The sequence below is a fragment of the Vespula vulgaris genome, chromosome 25 (genome assembly GCF_905475345.1).
Source record: "Vespula vulgaris chromosome 25, iyVesVulg1.1, whole genome shotgun sequence".
NCBI lineage: Eukaryota > Metazoa > Arthropoda > Insecta > Hymenoptera > Vespidae > Vespula > Vespula vulgaris.
The window spans coordinates 556037-579092 of NC_066610.1; the positions used below are offsets into that span (position 1 = coordinate 556037).

Below are 23056 nucleotides of genomic sequence, written 5' to 3' on the forward strand. Positions count from 1 at the left end.
GTTAACTTCGAAATCGTGTTTACAATGTGTCAATTCGGCAAATGTGAATGAACAATGTAAGAAAAGATAAATAAAAAAAAAGAAAAAAAGAGCATTGGATATCTCGAGGGGCCAAATTCCAACATATTTCAGTAATAGTCTGTTCCATAGTAATGACTTCATTGCTTCGGTTACATCGATTTTCTGTAATAATAATAATAATAAATATATACATATATACAAATTAATAAATATTGAGAAAAGAATAATAAATTATTAAAAATGGGACAACGAACTCTTTTCTGTAACTATGGTCTAAAAAAAATTACATAACGTGATATTAACGATTTCGTCAGTACGATAAAATCGATAGCTTGTAATAAAAAATAAATAAAAAAAGTAGTTTTATTAAGATTTACAATATATAATTGTGAATTATTAAATGAAGCAAGATATTTTTTTCTTTTTCTACTTAATGAAAATTAAAAAAAATTTTTTCTGGTGAAAAAAATTGTTCCTCACAAAGAAAATTACGTAAAATATTTACCAATGATATCAATGATTTGATAAAATCGATAACTTTTAATAATAATAATAAATATTTTTTATTATATTTCAATATCTTTAATTTTAATTTGAAACGTGTAAATTCTTTTCTTATCTACAAATTATTGTTTATAAATATATATTAATTTTCAGTGATTCATTATATAATACTAATTATCGAATTTTATTAATAATTTTATTAATGAAAAAAACAGATAAGAGAAAAACAGATAAGATATAGTAATTAATAATATATTGTACACAATTAAAATAAGGTACACATACACATATACAAGTGTTATTAATTTCACCATGTACTACTTTTGTTATTAAGTAATTAAAACAAAAAAAAAGAAATACTTTCTCATATAAATGTTCAAAGATTCTTTTTCTATGGTATACAAACAGAAACAAATTTTATATTAATATACAGTATAAGTATTAAATATTGTAATCACGTCCAATTAACGTCCTCTATTACAATTACTTTACTTTCTATAATTTCTTTTGTCTTTCAATATTCGTTTTATCGGTTCATATGAAATAAATAATTAAAAGAAAAAATAAAGAAAAGTAAAATAAAGATAATCAAAAAAACTTCATATATAATCATTATAGTTTAATGTAACATAAAAGTTAGAAAGTTACATTATGAAAAAATAGCAACAATATTATAGTACAAAAGCAATAAGGAACAAAAATATAAGAAAAAAATTATTGCATAACTTTTATAATAATTATGTGTTCTTTTTTCTTTTTATTTAAATAATAAAAAAGAAATGTTAAATTCATCTTCGCTTTATGAAATAAAAAAGGAACTGTCGTGAAAAAACTTATCGATTATAAAGAAAAATTTGTAACTATGGCACACAATAGAAAAACTGATATAATACAATGTTCAAATCAATACAATCAATATTGATTAAATATAATTTATCACAAATGAAAAAAATTTTAACTATTCTAAGATTCATTTCATTTCAATCTAATAATATTAATATTATAATCAATATAAATATATATTAATATGCTACTATTTGGCTAAAAAAAAATTAAATCGTAACAATAAATAATATGTACGTTCATCTTTATAATTGTACAATGCATAGAAGTAACAGTGTAACCAAAAAAAATATTATTCATCTTACTTCTATTTTTTTCTCCATCCTATCCCTTTGAAGGTTCAAAACTGACTGACAGCAAAACGGTTGATCAACCCCCCTTGAAAACTCCTTTTTGAAAAAAAAAAGAATTAGAAATGCACGATTGAATAATATAGTTAGCTAAGAGAAGAAAATGAAAGTTTGTCCATGACATTAGACGGGAAAAAAACGTATTAGGGAATTGATCGGTTAACTGTATCTCGTCGATACAGGGGTTGACAATCTAAACATAAAATATTTATTCAACTTTACCCGATATGCTCGGAAAACATTTAGCAATTAGTTTGGAAAAAAAAAGAAACTTTCTTACAACTTTCGTCCGCATGACGTTTTCTCTTCCCTTTTTTTCTTTTTCTTATGTCGTGCAGGGGTTAATATCGACGTTAGGAAAGAAAGTTTCACGTAAAGTAACTTTCCTGTTGTGGTATTAGGTTGACAAGGATAAAGAGTTTCTACCGAGTTTACCCCTTTTTCTAATAAGTTATATCCTGTTTCCTCGTTTGCTACAAAGTTTTTTCTTTTGTAGTAGTCGCCATAAGAATAGTATCGTATATACCAAGAGACAATATAACAATCTTCTTTTCCTCGTTTCATTGTGCTCATTATGAAAGTTAGTTGTACGCTCTACAATATGTACGATAGAAACGTGTTCGTTCGAATTAATTGATAAGAAAAGTTCTGATGTGAACAAATTCGAAAACATCTATACATTTCCCACGTCCATAAGTGTCTCCTTTTATATATCTACCAATTGCCATAACTTTATGGTGAACTTTGTCCTACGATAACTATGTGCATTGTACTCACCGTAATATTTCAAGTTTGCAATTAATTATCGACAATAAGAAGTCGGCGTTCACATATTCGTATTGAAGCAACAAAATCGATAAAAGGACTATCAATATTCTTCATCGGCATATTAAATCGAATATACAGGTTATTTCTTTAATACTAAGTAAGTAGAATAATTTTTACTATTGTTGTCAAATATTATTATATTAATATTATATAATATAATAAAAAAATATATGTATATATAATATATATGTATACATATATATATATATTATATTTAATATAATATATGCGATAAGATTTTCGGTTCAGATTTCGAGACCGATGTGAAATTTAAGGAATTTTTTATGATTAAGCAATGCACATTAATTTTTACACGATATCGAATTTATATAAAAAACAATATGAAAACAATACAGAATGGAAATTTTATTTCTTTCTTTTTCTTTCTCCTTTTTTCTTAAAAAGAATATCACTTGATTTAGAAAAATATTTAATTATTATGAAAAATAAAAGTGATCTTAGTAATAAAAAAACCAAATTGAATAAAAAAAAATTTTTCATAGAAGTGTTCGTAGTAGTGACAAATATCCCATCGTAGTTTTGAGAATCTATAAAACAGGTTAACGTGTAACACAATGTTATGTTAATTTAAACATAAATTGTAAATTTTTTTTGTTTATACTTACGTCGGTAAAAGAGGCCAATGATAGAACGAAAAATTTACCGGAAGTTAGTTGCTGTGGTTTCTTCATTCGCAACATGCAAATGTTAACCATTCTTAAGTTGATCGGTGATACGTTATACCACTCGTAACGATAAAATGCGTTGCTCAAACTCGAACTCTTTAAACAAATTTTTAAAACAATTTAAATGGCTTTTAGATATCTAAAAATTGATATACTACAAAATGTTATATCGAATTTGATCGCAATCAATTTGTTTTTTTTTCAAATTTCTTTTTCAATTATTATATTATTACTCCTATAAGTTATAAATATATTTAATAAATCCAAATCAGGTTCAGTTCGACTTAAGCTTTTAACTTGCCCGATAAAAAATATTTCTGAAACGGTATATTGTAAAGTAACAGTTTAAAAATCTAAAAAAATTTCTTTTGATAAAAATTAATCTAAACAGACTTTATCGATTATTTTTATTTCTCTAGATTTTAATTATATTGATTTCTCTTCAATAATTTGTTTTTTTTTTAATTTATACTAATTGAATTTATATGAAATTTATTAATATTATATTATAAAATCGTGAATAATTGTATCTGTGATATAGAGGGTACCTTAATTTTAAATCATTCTTCCGACCCCATTAAATGAACAAGACAATATTAAAAATAAAATTTTTTACGTTCTTTGAGGGTAATATTATCAAAATGAGAAATTCTGTACATGAAAAATAATATATAATAAAATCTTAACATATCAACTCAATAACTGAATTTTTATATTAAATGATGAATATATTTATATTAAATATATATATTTAAAACTCTGAAACGCTTAATTAATAATATCAAAAGTTGGTATGCCGAAAAGTAATTAAGTATTATTAATAAGAAACGAAGTATTGAACAATTTTAAATATATCTAATATTATTTTCAATTGAATTGCATTCAAATTCAAAGACAAAATAAAAAATTTATTAATAAACATTTTTGTTTATAAAAGTGAGTCTTGTTTCTCCATTTTTATGAAATAAAACTAAAATAAATTAAATGTAATAACAAATTTAAGAATTAATATTTACTAGATATTAAAATATTTTTAGTAGCAATTAAACAATTTTATTGAAAATCAAGTTAAATAAGACACTCTCGTCAATTAATTTTAATTACTTCCTGAATAAGACACTCCCCGATGTAACAATAAGTGAACAATGTACTCATAACACTACAAGCATATGAATAGAATATTATCAATGTTGCTATATCTTTCTTTACTGAGCCCTGAAAGAAAATTGTAAACAATAAAAAAATAATCAGTCTATTACATATGATACAATACAATACATACCAGAGATGTATTGTAACCAGATGAACAAAGTTGGAACGTACTTCCCATTAATTGTTGTAATATTATTATATTAAAATTGTCTTCCAAAGCTTTTGCTTGTCTAAAAAAAAAAAAATTCCGAATAAAATATATTAGACATTTACGTGACACGATGATAGATGTAATTTGATAAATAATAGATGAAAAATATTTATATATACATTTCGTAGTGAGATTATAATTCTTTGTTTAGCTATATCTTTTTCTTCATACAGAATGAACTGTCACGTTTAAACCGTACAGAGAAGAAATCGGATATATTTCTAGAAAATAATATGTAACATTAATCAGTTATATCAATATACATTTTCTTGGATAATCAAATACATTTTTCTTTTTTTTAAATTCACTGTTAATAAGACTATTTATCTTGATCTTGAAATAAATATTTCAGACAAAATAACTTGTTTTTTTTTCTCAATTACTTATTTTTAATATCATCATTATATAAAATATTGAAGGTTTCTAGTTTCTATTTGAAAAAAAGTAAAGTTGGCTGTTTGAAAAACGATCTTGAAAGTTTACATCAAATAAAAAACCCATAATTACTATGGTATTTCCCCATAGATATCGAAGAATATTTTATTCAGAAATAACTTCGAGTTTACGGAAAAAAATTTGTAACCTATATTGTATCGAACATCACATTATTAACATGATCTATATTTCAATAATTGTATTGCATTCCATTGGTAAAAAAAAATGAAAAATATTTAATTATTATTAAGAAAATTTCATGTTATTTTTTACCTTATTAATTTATAATGTCGAAGTACAAGTTCCCTTATATTATGTTGAAAACCATTAGAGTCGTCGAAAATTTCTTTAATAGTGTAACTGAGAATTCCAAATTGTGCGGTAATATGACATGAAAGATTGGTGAATAAACAGTCGAATCCGACGAAACCTAGTGTAATACTCTGTACTGCCAAAAACTGATAAATGCAGAGACAAATATAGATCCTAACGTCGCGTATATCGATAATGATTCGTGTTTTATACGGTAGTTTGTAAACCATTGACGAATTTCTCAGTGCTGTAACGAATAAAAAATAATGAAAATATATATAATTTATATAAAATACGAATATAACAATTTATATAGTACATTATGATTTATATAATAATATATATGAATTTCAAATACTGAATTCAGAAAATGAAATATAAACAAATTTCTAAAGATAATTCGGACTAGAAAATGTCGATTTTGAAAAGCTAAAAAAATATTATAGATTATGAACACTTATCGAATTCATTAAGTTATTATTATTATTATTGATATTGTAAATTAATTCTAAAGTATTTTTTTTTCAAATTAAAAGTCATAGCATTGTAGTCACCAAAGTTATTCTTGTAATTGTTGTCGGAGAGTTTCGTATAGTTTTCTTTATTTTTTCATTCAATATTAAAGATACTTAAAATGAAAAGAAATCTATTAATTTGAATGATAATTGATTAAACCATCCAAATGGTTGATTGAAAAAGAAACTTTTTAAATAAAACATTTCAACCGGAAGTAGCATTTTATTTCGTATTATTAAAATATATTTATCATCTAAAAATATGAAACTTAATATATGTACATAATTTTTTTTCTTTTCATTTGTTCCTAATAAAGGACATATTTAACAAGGTTCATAATTTTGTAATCAATCTGTATGAACACATAAATAGGTAAAACAGTAATTAATAAAATTATTTCTTGCATAAACATAATAGAATGATTACCCATTTTGATATTAGGATCTGGATATAATAAAATATAGCGGCAATAGTCATCGATGGAACCGTTATTAAAAAATAATATTTTGCGAAATTGGTATATTTCATCAAAATAAATTTCTTCTCATACGTATTGTACTTGTCGACTATGAAATTATTTTGTATTTCAACGAGCAAACGTCTTAATGATTGTCTGTTTATCCAGCATATCGTTATTTTCGTTAGCGTTATTAGCAACAATATATTTTCAGTAAAAATTGCGATATTAACTTCGAAATCGTTTTCACCATGTACCAATTCGGCAAATGTGAAAAGACATTGTAAAAAAAAAAGATTAAAAAAAAAGACGAAAAGGCCATTAGAAATCTCGAAAGGCCAAATTCCAACGTATTTCAGCAATTGTCTGTTCCATAGTAATGACTTCATTGCATCGGTTACGTCGATTTCCTGTAATAATAATAACAATAAATCTATATATATATATAAATTAGTAAACAATTAAAAAAAATATAATGAATTATTAAAAATATAACAACAAACTTTCTTTTGTAATTATAGTCTTTAAAAAAAATTATATAACGTGACATTAACAATTTCGTCGATACGATAAAATCGATAGCTTGTCATAATAAAAAAGTAGCTTTATTAAGATTTATAATATATAATTGTAAATTATTAAATGAAGTAAGATATTTTTTCTTTTTCTCTTTAACGGAAACTTGAAAAAATTTTTTCTAATTTAAAAAATTTTTTTCTCAGAACAATTTATAGCTTTGCAGTCAAAATAAGATATAAAAATTAATAATATATTGTACATATAATTAATATAAGATATACATACACATATACAAGTATTATTAACTTCACTATTTAGCGCTTTTGTTAACAAATAATTAAAAAAGGAAAGAAATAATTTCCCATGTAATTGTTTAAAGATTCTCTTCTATATATAAACAAACACAAATTTTATACTAATATACAGTATGACTATTAAATATTGTTATCACGTCCAATATTCACTAATATATTTCAATCATTTACTCTTCATATCTTTTTATAACAGTATAACGAGAAAAAATAATATCGATCTTACTTTTATTTTTGTCTCCATGTTATCCCTTTGAAGATTCACAACTGACTGACAGCAAAACGTCGATCAACCCCCGTGGTAAACCTGTTTTTGAAAAAAAAAGGAGTTAGAATTGGATGTTTGAATAATATAGGTAGCCAGAAGAAAAAAATGAAGAAAGTTTGTCAATAACATTACATGGGAAAGAAACATATTAGAAAATTGATCAGTTAACTGTATATCGTTGATACAGGGGTTGACAATCAAGCGATAAAATATTTATTCAACTTTCTCCAATGTGCTCGGAAAACATTTAGCAACTACTTTGCTAAAAAAAAAAAAAAATACTTTGTTGCTAGATCACTCATCCGCACAATGTTTTCTCTTCCCTTTCTCTTCTTTTTTTTACGTCCATTTATTCGCTCGAACAAGGGTTGTTGATATCGTCATGATGAAAGAAAGTTTCATGTGAAGTAACTTTTCTGTTGGAGTATTAGTGTGCCGACAACAAAGTGCTTCTACCGAGTTTACCTCCCTTTTATATCCTGTTTCCTCGTTTGCTACAAGTTTTTTCTTTCGTGGTACTCGTCATAAGAATAGTATCGTATACGCCCAGAGACTTCTTTTCCTCGTTTCATTGTGTTCATAGTTGTACTCTCTACAAAACATACAATAGAAACATGTTCGTTCGAATTAATTGATAAGAAAAATTCTGATGTGAACAAATTCGAAAATATCGATACATTTCCAACTGTCATAACTTTCTGGTAAACTATTCTACGATTCATAATACTTCAAGTTTTTAATCAATTATCGACAATAAGAAATCGGTATCCCCATGTTTGAATTGAAGTAAAAAAATTAATACAAGGACTATCAATACTGTTCACTCGCGGATACAGCTTAATAATTAAATACTGAGTAAGTAAAATAATTTATATTATAGTTGTTATATATCATTATATTAATATTCTATAGTATAATAAAAATATATGCGTATATTTATATATTATATATATATACATATATTATATTAAATATAATATACGATAGGCTTTTCAATTAAGATTTCGTGAGCGATGTAAATTTAAAGAATTGCAATTATGAACAATGCATATTCATTTATCTTAAAATTCGCAAAAAAAAATATATGGAATGGAAATTTTTTTTCTTTTTTTTTCATTAAGAAAAGTATCAACTGACAAAACGATCTTTAATTATTATGAAAAATAAAAGTGATCTTAGTAATAAAAGAACCAAATTGAATAAAGAAAAATTCTTCATAGAAGTGTCCGTAGTAGTGACAGATATCCCATCGTAGTTTTTAGAATCTATAAAACAGGTTAACGTGTAACACAATGTTATGTTAATTTAAACATAAATTCTAAAATTTTTTTGTATATACTTACGTCAGTAAAAGAGGCCAATGATAGAACGAAAAATTTACCGGAAGTTAGTTGCTGTGGTATCTTCATTCGCAACATACATATTTTAACCATTCTTAAATTGATCGGTGATACATTATACCATTCGTAACGATAAAATGCATTGCTCAGGTTCGTACTCTAAATTTTTCAAATAATATCAATAGGTAATACATAGGGGAGTCGATGTATTACAGTGTCTTATCAAATTTGATCGCAACTAAATTGTTTTTTTGTTTTTCAGATATTATAAGTTTTCTCTTATAAGTCGTAAATATTTGTTAATAGATACAAATAAGATTTGATTCGACTTAAGTCTCTAACCTGCCCGACAAATTATATTTTATTGACGTATCTTGTAAAGTAACATTTTAAAAATTCGAAAAGATTGATTGAAATGAAAATAGATTTATGTTTATAAAAATTAATCTATTTTTTTTAATTTATGATAAATAAATTTTTGTGAAATAAATTGATGTTAAATAAAAAATTATAAGTAACTAAAGCAATAGTACACAGGACGTCTTGATCTTAAAGGATATGATAATATATCTACGATCTCATTGATTCTATAAACAAATGTTTCAAATAAAATTTTCCATGTTTTGAAAGGAGAATATGATTTTGTTAAAATCATGCACCATGTATATAAATATTTCAATTAATTATTTGAGTAAATCAATTTGTTCTCTTAATATTATTTACGCTATATATAGTGTTTCAGGAATGATTAAGAAATTTATTTAAAAATATAACAAACCTAACATTAGAAATATTTAATAAATAATATTACTTAATGTATCAAACAAGTTAATATTATTTATTAATATGGAGCGAAATATTGAATGATTTTAAATATAATTAATATTTTTTTTATTAAATAAATTTCATTCAGTTTTAAAGTTAAAATTACAGATTTATTAAGAAACGTTTTCGTTCGTAAAAATGATTCTTTTTTTTCCTATCATTAGTGAAATCAAATAGAAATAAATTAATTATAATAATAAATTTCCAAATGAATATTTATAAGAAATTAAAATATCGTTAATAACAATTAAACAATTTTATTATCGATCAAGTTAAATAAGATACCCTGTATCTCATCAATTAATTTCAATTACCTCCTGAATAAGACACTCGCCGATGTAACAATAAATAAACAATGTACTCAATGTGCTCGAAGCATAAAAATAGAATACAAATAACGTTAATCCTCCTTTGTTAATTGAACCCTAGAAAAATATTGTGAACATTGAGAAAAAAGTAAAGATTAATCATATTCGTTAAATTGATGTATTAATGTATCATGTCTAATACATACCAAAAGTGTATTGTAACCAGATGCACAAAGTTGAAACGTCGTTCCCATTAATTGTTGCAATATTATTATATTAAAATTATCTTCCAAAGTTTTTGCTTGTCTAAAAAAAAGAAATATCGAATAAAATATATTAGACATTTATGTAACAAAATTCTAGATGTAATATAATAAATAAAAGATGAAAAATATTTATATATACATTTCGTAGTGAGATTATAATTCTTTGTTTAGCTATATCTTTTTCTTCGTACAGAATGAACTGTCACGTTTAAACCGTACTGAGAAGAAATCGGATATATTTCTAGAAAATAATATGTAACATTAATTATTTATATCAATATATACTTCGTTTTATAATCAAATGTGTCTTCCTTTTATATATATGTATATATATATCTGAATCGTCGGTGCAATTATTCCGATCTCGAAAAAAATATTTGAAACAAAATTTACTTGTTCCTTTGTTCATGTGGAAAATGTTGACTTTATAAAAAAATGGTTTCCTGTTTGAGAAAAAAAGAAAAATTGACTCTTTTAAAAACAATCCTGGAAACTTACAATAAATAAAGAAATCATAATTGCCACGATATTTTACTATCGAAATCGAATAACACACGTTCGAAGAATGTTTTTATTCGAAAATAATTTTGAGTTTACTGAAAAAAAATTTATATCCTACATTTTATCGAACGTTGCCTTGTAACATGGTTTATACTGCAATTATTGTATTACACTGAATTTAAAAAACAAAATTTGTATTATATTTAAGAGAATTACCTTATCAATTCGTTTTTACCTTATCAATTTGTAATGTCGAAGTACAAGTTCTCTTATATTACGTTGAAAACCATTAGAATCGTCGAGAATTTCTCTGAGCATACAGCTTAGAATTCCAAATTGTGCGGTAATATGAAATGCGAGATTGGTAAACAAACAATCGAATCCGACGAAACCTAGTACAATACTTGGCGGTACCAAAAACTGATAAATGCAGAGACAAACATAGATTTTAACGTCTCGTATATCGGTTATGGTTCGTGTTTTGTACGGTAGTTTGTAACTCAATGACGAATTACTCATCGCTGTAACGAATGAAATATAATATATAATTTATATAAACTACGTGCAGAATAATATGGATAATACATATATAATTTATAAAATAATATATATGAATTTCAGATATAGAATTCAGAAAATGAAATGTAAATGAATTTCGAGTAATAATTGTGATTACATATCTATTCTGAGTAAAAGAAAATGTAGGACATTTTGAAAATTTGTCGAATTAATTAAGCTATTATTATTGTTGTTATTGGAATTTTATTTTATAGTTTTTCATTTTTCAAATTAAAAACTATAATAAATTAATAACCATATTTATTGTAGAAGCATTTCATATATTCCTTTTATTTTTTTAATAAATATTTATATTGTTTATATTTGAAAAGAGTTGATTAATTTGAACGATAATAGATTAAATCATGAAAATAATTAATTAAAAAAGAAGTTAAGAAAACATGACATTTTTATTAAAGATTCATTAAACTTCTGATCTAACTAGTAGTATTATAATTCTAATTATATATAAATTTATATATATATTTATATAATATATATCTAAATATATAAAAATATATATAAATATAAGGATTTCTTTTTATATTCACTTGCTTTTAACAAGGAAAATATTCAACAGGTTCCTAAATTTATAATGAATTTCTATACGCACAAAAATGTATAAAATAATAATTAATAAAATAATCACTTGCATAGACTTGATAGAACTCTTACCCATTTTCACGTTAGGCAGTAACGCATGGATGTAATAAAATGTAGTAGCAAATGACATCGTGATTACCGCTACGAAAACATAATATTTCGCCAATTTGGTATATTTTTCAAAAATGAATCTCTTCTCAAGCGTATTGTACTTGTCTACGATGAAATTATTTTGTACTTCGGCGAGCAAACGTCCTAATGATTGTCTGTGTATCCAACACATGGTTATTTTCGATAAGGTCATTAGAAGCAATACGTTTTCGGTGAAAATTGCCATGATGACTTCGAAATCGTGTTTACCATGGCCCAATTCAACAAATGTCAACGAACAATGTACGAAGAGATAAATAAAAAAAAAAAGAAAAAGTGCATGAGAAATCTCGAGTGGCCAAACTCCAACGTATTTTAGCAATTGTCTGTTCCATAATAACGACTTCATGGCTTCCGTTACATCTATTGGCTGTAATAATAATAATAATAATAATAATAATATATACACATATATATAGAAAGAGATAAAAATTAATAAATAATTGCAAGCAATATAATGAAATACTAAAAATAGAACTAAAAATAATAAACGCAATAGAAAAAGAAATAAAGAGGACAATTATTCTAAGAACGTTTACAATTATTACGAGTTTTTTATTCTTTATCATTAGAAAAATAAATTTTTGGCATTTAAAACAATAAATAATAGACCACAGAATCTGGATATCCATTTTAAAAATAAAGTATAATTCTGCATATTAAATTAAACAAAAAAAATTATCGTGATCGAATTTATTAATTATAGAAAAAGAATTCTATAAATACGTCGATCAATACACAAATTATTACAATTCTATGTCAATAAAAACAATTTTAATTAAACAAATTAATAATCCGAATGAAAGAAAAAAAAGTTGTTATTAGATTAATTTCATTCCATTGTTATCATATTAATAATAAAATCTATATATTACGGTTAACAACATACTATACAACCATAGAAGAAGGTTAGAAAAAGAAAACAATACCAGCAAAAATAAAAACAATACATAAATAATATATAAACAATATGAACGTGCGTTATCAACATTATATACTACACAGAAGTAACAGCGTAACGAGAAAAAATATTATTCGTCTTACTTCCATCTTTGTCTCCATGTCATCCCTTTGAAGGTTCACAACAGACTGACGGCAAAACGGTCGAACAACCTCCGTAGTAAACTCGTTATTTAAAAGAAAGGGTTAGAAATGCACATTTAAATAATATAGTTACGCAAGAGAAAAAATGAAAGTTCGTTCGTGACATTGGAGAGGAAAAAAACGTATTAGAGAATTGATCGCACAACTGTATCTCGCTGATACAGGGGTTGACAAGCCAAAGATAAAATATTTATTCGATTTTACCCGATATGCTCGGAAAACATTTAGCAACTACTTGATAAAAAAAAAAACTTTACTGCTACAACTCTCGTTCGAACAGCGTTTACGCTTCCTTTTTTTTTCTACGTCGATTTATTCGCTCGTACAGGGGTTACTGATATCGTCGTTACGAAAGAAAGTTTCACGTAAAGTAACTTTTCTGTTGGGGTATTGGGGTGCCGACGATAAAGTGCTTCCACCGAGTTTACCTCCCTTTCTAATAAGTTATATCCTGTTTCCTCGTTAGCTTCAAAGTTTTTTCTTTTGTGGTTCTTGTCATAAAGATAGTATCGTATGCACCAAGAGACGCTGTAACAATCTTCTTTTCTTCGTTTCATTGTGTTCATTACGAAAGTGTTAGTTGTACGCTCTACGATACGTACGATAGAAACATGTTCGTTCGAATTAATTGATAAAAAAAGTTTTGATGTGAACAAATTTGAAAATATCCATACATTTCCGACGTCCATAAGTGTCTCCTTCTATATATCTATCAAATGCTATAACTTTGTAGTGAACTTTATTCTACCATAAGTACGTACATTATACTCACTGTAATACTTTAAGTTTGCGATCAGTTATGGATAAAGAGAGATCGATGTGCGCATATTCAAATTACAGCAGAAAAATCGATACCAGGACTATTAATACTATTTATCGGCATGTTCAATCACATATACAGAGTAAGTAGAATAATTTGTATCATTGTTCTTAAATATCCTTGTATTATATTATATATTATAATAAAAATATATAGATATATTTATATTATATATATATATATATATATATATATTATAAAAATATATGTATATTTATGTAATAAAAATATATACGTATATTCATAATATATTTATTATAATAAGTTCATAACAAAAAGATGTCGAATTAACGAAAAAAAGAAATAATCACAAATATAGAACGAAATTTTGCTTTCCTTCTTTTTTTATTGAAAAGTGTATCAATTGATTTAGAAAGATATATAATTATTGTGAAAAAAAAGTGACCTTAGTAATAAATGACCTAAATAAGATGGAAAAAAAATTCTTTATATAAGTGTTCGTAGTAGTGACAGATAGCCCATCGAAGTTTTGAGAATCTATAAAACAAGTTAACAAGTAAGATATTGTAATGTTAATTTAGAGATATACTGTAAAATTTTTTTCTCATACTTACGTCGGTAAAAGAAGCCAATGAAAGAACGAAAAATTTACCGGCAGTTAGTTGCTGTGGTTTCTTCATTCGCAACATGCAAATGTTAACCATTTTTAAGTTGATCGGTGACAAGTTATACCATTCGTAATGATACATTGCGGTATTCAGATTCAAACTCTAAATTTTTTAAATAATATCAATGGCTAATAAATATCGAGGCATCGATATATTACAGAGTGTTCTATTGAATTTGATCGCATTCAACTTACTTTATTTTAAAATATTAAGGATTTACTCCTATAACTTGTAAACATTTTTGGATAAATACAAATCAGATTTCATTCGACTTAAATTTCTGACTTGCTCGAAAAAAAGTATTTTTATTGTAGTATATTGTAAAGCACCATTTTAAAAATTCGAAAAAGAAAAGAAATAAAAATCGATTTATATTTATAAAAATTAATCTTTCTTTTTTAATTTGTGATAAATAAATTGTTGCAAAATAAATTGACTTAAAATTAAGAAATTATAAATAATTAAAGCAATAATATAAACATACTATAACATATTATAATATAAGAGAAGATATTATAATATATTTTCGATCTCATTAGTTCTATGAACAAATGTTTCAAATAAAATTTTCTATATTTAGGAAGAGAAATGTGATTTTATTAAAATCATGCAGCGTGTAAATAAATATTTCAATTAATTATTTGAATAAATCGATTTAGTCACTTAATTTTATTTATTTCGTATATAGTCTTTCAAAAATGATTAAGAAATTTATTTAAATGTATAACTAGAATAGTTATTCGAAATATTTAATAAATAATATTACTTAATATATTAAACAAATTAATATTAATTATTAATATGACGCGAAATATTGAACGATTTTAAATATAATTAATATTTTTTTTGTTAATTAAATTTCATTCAGATTCAAAATAAAAATTACAGATTTATTAATAAACTTTAACGTTCATAAAAATGATTTTTTTTCTTTCATTTGTGAAATCAAATAAAATTGAATAAATTTTATTAATAAATTGGAATGAATATATATTTATCGCAAATTAAAATATTGTTAATAATAACTGGACAATTTTACTATCGATCAAATTAAATAAAACACTCAGTATCTCCACAATTAATTTCAATTACTTCCTGAATAAGACACTCGCCGATGTAACAATAAATAAACAATGTACTTAAGACGGCAAAAGCATACGTACAGAATATGAATAATGTTAATCCGTCTTTGTCTACTGAGCCCTGAAGTAAAATTTGTAAACGTTAGAAAAAAGAAATAAACATCAGAGATATTCCTAAGATTAATGTATTAACGTATCACGTATAATACGTTCCAGAAGTGTATAGTAACCAGATGCACAAAGTTGAAACGTTGACCCCATCAGTTGTTGCAATATTATTACATTATATTTATCTTCCAAAGTTTTTGCTTGTCTGAAAAGAAATGTCGAATATAATATATAATACTTTTACGTAACACAATGACAGTTATCAGATGACAAGTAAAATATAAGAAACATTTATAAAAACGTTTATTACTGAGATTATAATTTTTTGTTCAGATATGTCCTTTTCTTCCTACAGAATGTATTTTTATGTTTAAACAGTACAAAAAATATATCGGATATACATATATCTAAAAAATTATATGTAATATAAATTATACATATCAATATATACGTCGGATTATCAAGTTGAATCGTCGGTGTATTAATTATGATCTCGAAAAAAATAATTCAAAATAGATTTACTTGTTTTTTTCTTCACGTAGAAAATGTTGACTTTATAAAAAAGAAGTGTTGGTTTTCGTTCGAGAAAAAAAAAAGCAAAATTGACTCATAAAAACAATCTTGGTAACTTACAACAAATAAAGAAACCATATTTGCCACGATATGTTATCATCGAAATCGAATGACGCACATTCGAAGAATTTTTTATTCGGAAATGATTTTAGTTTACAGATAAAAATTTGTAATCCGCATTATATCGAACGTCTCATGATAACATGGTTTATATTGCAATTGTTGTATTGTATTGAATTTGGAAAACAAAATTTATATTATATTTAAGAGAATTACCTTATCTATTCTTTTTTACCTTATCAATTTGTAATGTCGAAGTACAAGTTCTTTCATATTACATTGAAAACCACGAGAGTCGTCAAGAATTTCTCTAAGCATACAACTGAGAACTCCAAATTGTGCGGTGATATGAAATGCGAGATTGGTAAACAAACAATCAAATCCGACGAAACCTAGTACAATACTCGGTGGCACCAAAATCTGGTAAATACAGAGACAAGTATAGATCCTAATGTCGCGTATATCTACAAAAGTTCGTGTTTTATACGGTAACTTGTAACTCCATGAAGAATTACTCATCGCTGTAACAAATAAAATATATATAATAGAATATATAATTTATATAATACATGTATGATGTATTATATATATAATATACATATAATAATATATATTATATATAATATATATAATAAATATATAATAATATACATGTATGATTTATATAATAATATATATTATTTATATAATAAATTCATATACTTAGTTTGGAAAATGATATTTAGATGAATTAGTAAATGAAATATAATAGAATATTAATATAAGTAGGATATGTTGCTTCTAAATACAGGAAAATATTGAACAAATATTTCACATATCTATCATATTAATTAAACTATTATCATTATTGTTATACTATATTAATTTTAAAGTTTTTCACTTTTCAAATTAAAAGCCATAGTAAATTAGTAACAGTACATATTGTGGCAGTTTTTTATATGTTTTTCATTTTTTCATTGAATATTAAGATTTTTTACATTTGAAACAAATCGTTTCATTTCGGTGATAACATATTAAACTATCGAAATAAATAATTTAAAAAATTTTGACAATTTACAACATTTCAAATGAAAAATACTAGTCATTAACCTTTCGATTTCAATCGAACATTCGACATTTTATTTCGCATTACTGAAATATTTCTTTCACACTACATCATGAAACTTTGCTTACTAAACACACACACACACACACAAATTAATTTTTTTTTCATTCACTCTTAATAAAGAAGATATTCAACAATGTTTATAATTTTGTAATAAATCTATATACGTATAAATGGATAAAATAGAAATTAATACAATTTTTTCTTCAATAAATGTAATAGAACGATTACCCATTTTGACATTAGATATCAACTCCTGGATGTAATAAAATCCAATGGCAATAGTCATCGATGGAACCGCTACAAAAAAATAATATTTTGCCAATTTGGTATATTTCATGAAAATGAATCTCTTCTCCAACGTATTGTAATTGTCAGCGAGGAAATTATCTTGTACTTCGATCAGCAAGCGTCTTAATGATTGTCTATTTATCCAGCACATTGTTATTTTTATTAGCGTCATTAGATGCAATACGTTCTCGTCGATAATTGCCATGTTAACGTCCAAATTGTGTTTACCAAGTGTCAATTCGGCAAATGTCAACAAACAATGTACGAGGAGATATATAAAAAAAAAAAGAAAAAATGCATGAGAAATCTCGAGTGGCCAAACTCCAATGTATTTCAGCAATTGTCTGTTCCATAATAACGACTTCATTGCTTCGGTTACATCTAATGGCTGTAATAATAATAATAATAATAATAATAATAATAATAATAATAATAATAATAATAATAATAATAATAATAATAATAATAATAATAATAATAATAATAATAATAATAATAATAATAATAATAATAATAATAATAATAATAATAATATGTATATGCATATAGATAAAAATTAGTAAATAATTAAAAACGATATAATCAAATATTAGAAAGAGAATAATGAACTTTTCAAATAAGTAATAAACGTAGTAGAAAAAAAATCAAAAGGTAAAATTATTATAAGAAATTCTACAATTATTATAGTTTTCTTTAACATCAGAAAAATAAATTTGTTGTATTTTAAAAAAATAAATAAGAGACCAAAGAATCTATATATCCAATTTGAAAATAAAGTTTAATTCTCCTTAGTAAAGTGAAAAAGAATTTATCGTAAATGAATTTCATAATTATAAAGAAAAAATTCTATCGATCAATACACGAACTATTACAATTCTATGCCCAAATCAATACGAACAATTTTATTTAAACATAAATGATTTAATCCGGATGAAAGAAAAAAAGTTGTTATTAGATTAATTCCATTCCATTGTTATCATATTAATAACAAAAACTATATAAAAATAATACGCAACATTCTGATGAAAAAAAGAAAACCATACTAGCGAAAGCAAAAGAGATAGCTAAATAATGTATAAACAATATGAACGTGCGTTAACAAAATTATACACTGCATAGAAATAATAGCGTAATAAGAAAAAATAATATCCGTCTTACATCCATATTTGACTCCATCTTATCCTTTTGAAGGTTCACAATCGACTGACAGCAAAACGGTCAAACAACCTCCGTAGTAAACTCGTTTTTGAAAAAAAAGGGTTAGAAATGCACGTTTAAATAATATAGTTATCCAGACGAAGAAATGAAAGTTCGTTCGTGACATTAGAGAGGAAAAAAACGTATTAGAGAATTGATCGAACAACTGTATCTCGCTGATACAGGGGTTGACAATTCAAAGATAAAATATTTATTCGACTTTGGCCGATGTGCTCGGAAAACATTTAGCAACTACTTGATAAGAAAAAAAACTTTACTACAACTCTCGGTGGAACAGCGTTTACGTTTCCTTTTTTTCTACGTCGATTTATTCGCTCGTATAGGGGTTGCTGATATCGTCGTTACGAAAGAAAGTTTCACGTAAAGTAACTTTTCTGTTGGGGTATTGGGGTGCCGACGATAAAGTGCTTCCACCGAGTTTACCTCCCTTTCTAATAAGTTATATCCTGTTTCCTCGTTAGCTTCAAAGTTTTTTCTTTTGTGGTTCTTGTCATAAAGATAGTATCGTATACACCAAGAGACGCTGTAACAATCTTCTTTTCTTCGTTTCATTGTGTTCATTACGAAAGTGTTAGTTGTACGCTCTATGATACGTACGATAGAAACGTGTTCGTTCGAATTAATTGATAAGAAAGGTTCTGATGTGAACAAATTCGAAAATATCCATACATTTCCGCCGTCCATAAGTGTCTCCTTCTATATATCTATCAATTGCTATAACTTTGTGGTTAAACTTTATTCTACGGTAATTACGTACATTATACTAAACGTAACACTAAGTTTGCAATCAATGATCGACAATAAGAAATCGGCATTTGCATACTCGTATTGAAGCAGAAAACTCAATAGAAGGATTATCAATACTATTCATCGACATATTGGATCGTACAGCTTATTTATTTAATACTCAGTAAGTAAAGTAATTATTATTCTCGTTAAATATTCTTGTATTAATATTAATTATTATATATATAATATAAAATTATATCATGTAATAAAAATATACACATATTTATATTATATATATATATATATATATATATATATATATATTAATATATTATAAAAATATATACGTGTGTTCATATTATACTTAATATAATATATATAATAGGATTTTCGGTTATGATTTTCCAATCGATATGAAATTCATTGAATTATTTATAATAAAACAATGCACATTCATTTCCATGCATATTCATTGAAGTTCCAGATAAAAAGATGACGAAATAACGAAGAAAAGAAATATACAAAAAATATAGAATAGAATTTTCTTTTCCGTCTTTTTTTATTAAAAAGTGTATCACTTGATTTAGAAAGATATATAATTATTGTGAAAAATAAAAGTGACCTTAATAATATATAGCCCAAATAGGATAAACAAAATTCTTCATATAAGTGTTCGTAGTAGTGATAGATATCCCATCGAAGTTTTGAGAATCTATAAAATAGGTTAACAAGTAAATATTAAAAATATTGCAATGTTAATTTAGAGATATATTGTAAATGTTTTTTCTTATACTCACGTCGGTAAAAGAAGCCAATGATAGAACGAAAAATTTACCGGAAGTTAGTTGCTGTGGTTTTTTCATTCGTAACATACAAATGTTAACCATTTTTAAATTGATCGGTGACACGTTATACCATTCGTAACGATAAAATGCATTGCTCAGGTTCGTACTCTAAATTTTTCAAATAATATCAATGGGTAGTATATAGAGGAATTGATATATTACAGAGTGTTCTATCGAATTTGATCGCAATCAACTTGTTTTGTCCTCAAATATTAGGAGTTTTCTCCTATAGATCGTAAATATTTTTTATAAATACAAATCAGATTTGATTCGACTCAAATCTCTGATTTGCTCGAAAAAAAATATTTTTGTTATTGTACATTTTAAAAAATCAAAGAAGATAAAAAATGAAAATCGATTTACGTTTATAATCTATTTTTTAAGTAAGTTTTGTGTTAATCTATTTTTTTAATTTATGATAAATAAATTGTTGCATAATAAATTAAAAAATTATAAGTAATTAAAACAATAATATGAAAATACTATAATATAACTATAGTATAACATATTATACATATGTATACTATAATAAACAATAATATGAGAAAATATAACAGAATAATATAACATATATAATATAACATATAATACCTTAAAAGATATAATATATTTTCGATCCCATTAGTTCAATGAACAAATCTTTCGAAAAAAATTTTAATTTTTTAGGAGGAAAATGCGATTTTGTTAAAATGTATACATAGATATTTCAATTAATTATATTAATAAATCAATTTAGTCAGTTAATATTATTTATGCCATATATAATCTTTCAGAAATGATTAAGAAATTTAACATTAGAATAAAACTAGCACTCAAAAAATTTAATAAATAATCTTCCTTAATGTGCTAAACAAATTAATATTAATTATAATACGAATCGAAATATTGAACGATTTTAAATATAATTAATTTTTTTTTTCATTAATTCAATTTAATTCAGATTCAAAATAAAAATTATGGTTTTATTAATGAACATTTTGGTTCATAAAAGTAATTTCTTTTTCTTTCATTTGTGAAATCAAAAAAAAATAAATTAATTTTAATAATAAATTTGAATAAATGTATATTTCTTGTAAATTAAAATATTGTTAATAACAATTGAACAATTTTATTATCGATCAAGTTAAATAAAACACCCTGTATCTCATCAATTAATTTCAATTACTTCCTGAATAAGACACTCGCCGATGTAACAATAAATAAACAAAGTACTCAATGTGCTCACAGCATAAAGATAAAATATGACCAACGTAAATCCTGCGTTCAATGAGCCCTGAAGTAAAATTTGTAAACGTTAGAAAAAAGAAATAAACAACAGAGATATTCTTAAGATTAATGCATTAACATATCACGTATAATACGTTCCAGAAGTGTATAGTAACCGGATGCACAAAGTTGAAAAGTTGATCCCATCAAATGTTGCAATATTATTACATTATATTTATCTTCCAAAGTTTTTGCTTGTCTGAAAAGAAATGTCGAATATAATATATAATACTTTTACATAACACAATGATAGTTATCAGATGACAAGTAAAATATAAGAAACATTTATAAAAACGTTTATTACTGAGATTATAATTTTTTGTTCAGATATGTCCTTTTCTTCCTACAGAATGTATTTTTATGATTAAACAGTACAAAAAATATATCGGATATACATATATCTAAAAAATTATATGTAATATAAATTATACATATCAATATATACGTCGGATTATCAAGTTGAATCGTCGGTGTATTAATTATGATCTCCAAAAAAATAATTCAAAATAGATTTACTTGTTTTTTGTTCACGTAGAAAATGTTGACTTTATAAAAAAGAAGTGTTGGTTTTCGTTCGAGAAAAAAAAAGCAAAATTGATTCATAAAAACAATCTTGGTAACTTACAACAAATAAAGAAACCATATTTGTGACGATATGTTATCATCGAAATCGAATGACGCACATTCGAAGAATTTTTTATTCGGAAATGATTTTAGTTTACGGATAAAAATTTGTAATTCGCATTATATCGAACGTCTCATGATAACATGGTTTATATTGCAATTATTGTATTGCATTGTATTTAAAAAACAAAATTTGTATTATATTTAAGAGAATTATCTTATCTATTCTTTTTTACCTTATCAATTTGTAATGTCGAAGTACAAGTTCCTTGATATTACATCGAAAGCCAGTGGAGTTGTCAAGAATATCTCTGAGCATACAACTGAGAACTCCAAATTGTGCGGTAATATGAAATGCCAGGTTTGTAAACAAACAATCAAATCCGACGAAACCTAATACAACACACGGTGGTATCAACATCTGGTAAATACAGAGACAAATATAGATCTTAATGTCGCGTATGTCTATAAAAGTTCGTGTTTTGTAAGGTAGCTTGTAACTCCATGAAGAATTATTCATCACTGTAACGAATAAAATATAATATATGATAGAAACATGTATAATTTATATGATATATAAATACAATAATGTATATGATACATATTTGTATGATTTATATAATAATATATATAAAATT

General features: G+C 24.6%; 2 protein-coding genes across 2 annotated transcripts; both read right to left on the minus strand.

The window, feature by feature from the left end:
- Positions 1-4318: 4318 nt before the first annotated feature.
- LOC127072290 (uncharacterized) lies at positions 4319-6288 on the minus strand. The gene is made up of 4 exons (XM_051012591.1): positions 6285-6288; positions 5304-5589; positions 4515-4614; positions 4319-4447 (listed from the first exon to the last, which is right to left on the minus strand). Exons 1-4 carry the CDS (start codon positions 6286-6288, stop codon positions 4319-4321), a joined length of 519 nt encoding a protein of 172 aa, XP_050868548.1.
- Positions 6289-8508: 2220 nt separating this feature from the next.
- LOC127072310 (odorant receptor 82a-like) lies at positions 8509-13078 on the minus strand. The gene is made up of 7 exons (XM_051012624.1): positions 13009-13078; positions 11887-12334; positions 10889-11174; positions 10093-10192; positions 9893-10003; positions 8757-8912; positions 8509-8678 (listed from the first exon to the last, which is right to left on the minus strand). Exons 1-7 carry the CDS (start codon positions 13024-13026, stop codon positions 8628-8630), a joined length of 1170 nt encoding a protein of 389 aa, XP_050868581.1. The 5' UTR covers positions 13027-13078; the 3' UTR covers positions 8509-8627.
- Between the last annotated feature and the right edge of the window lie 9978 nt (positions 13079-23056).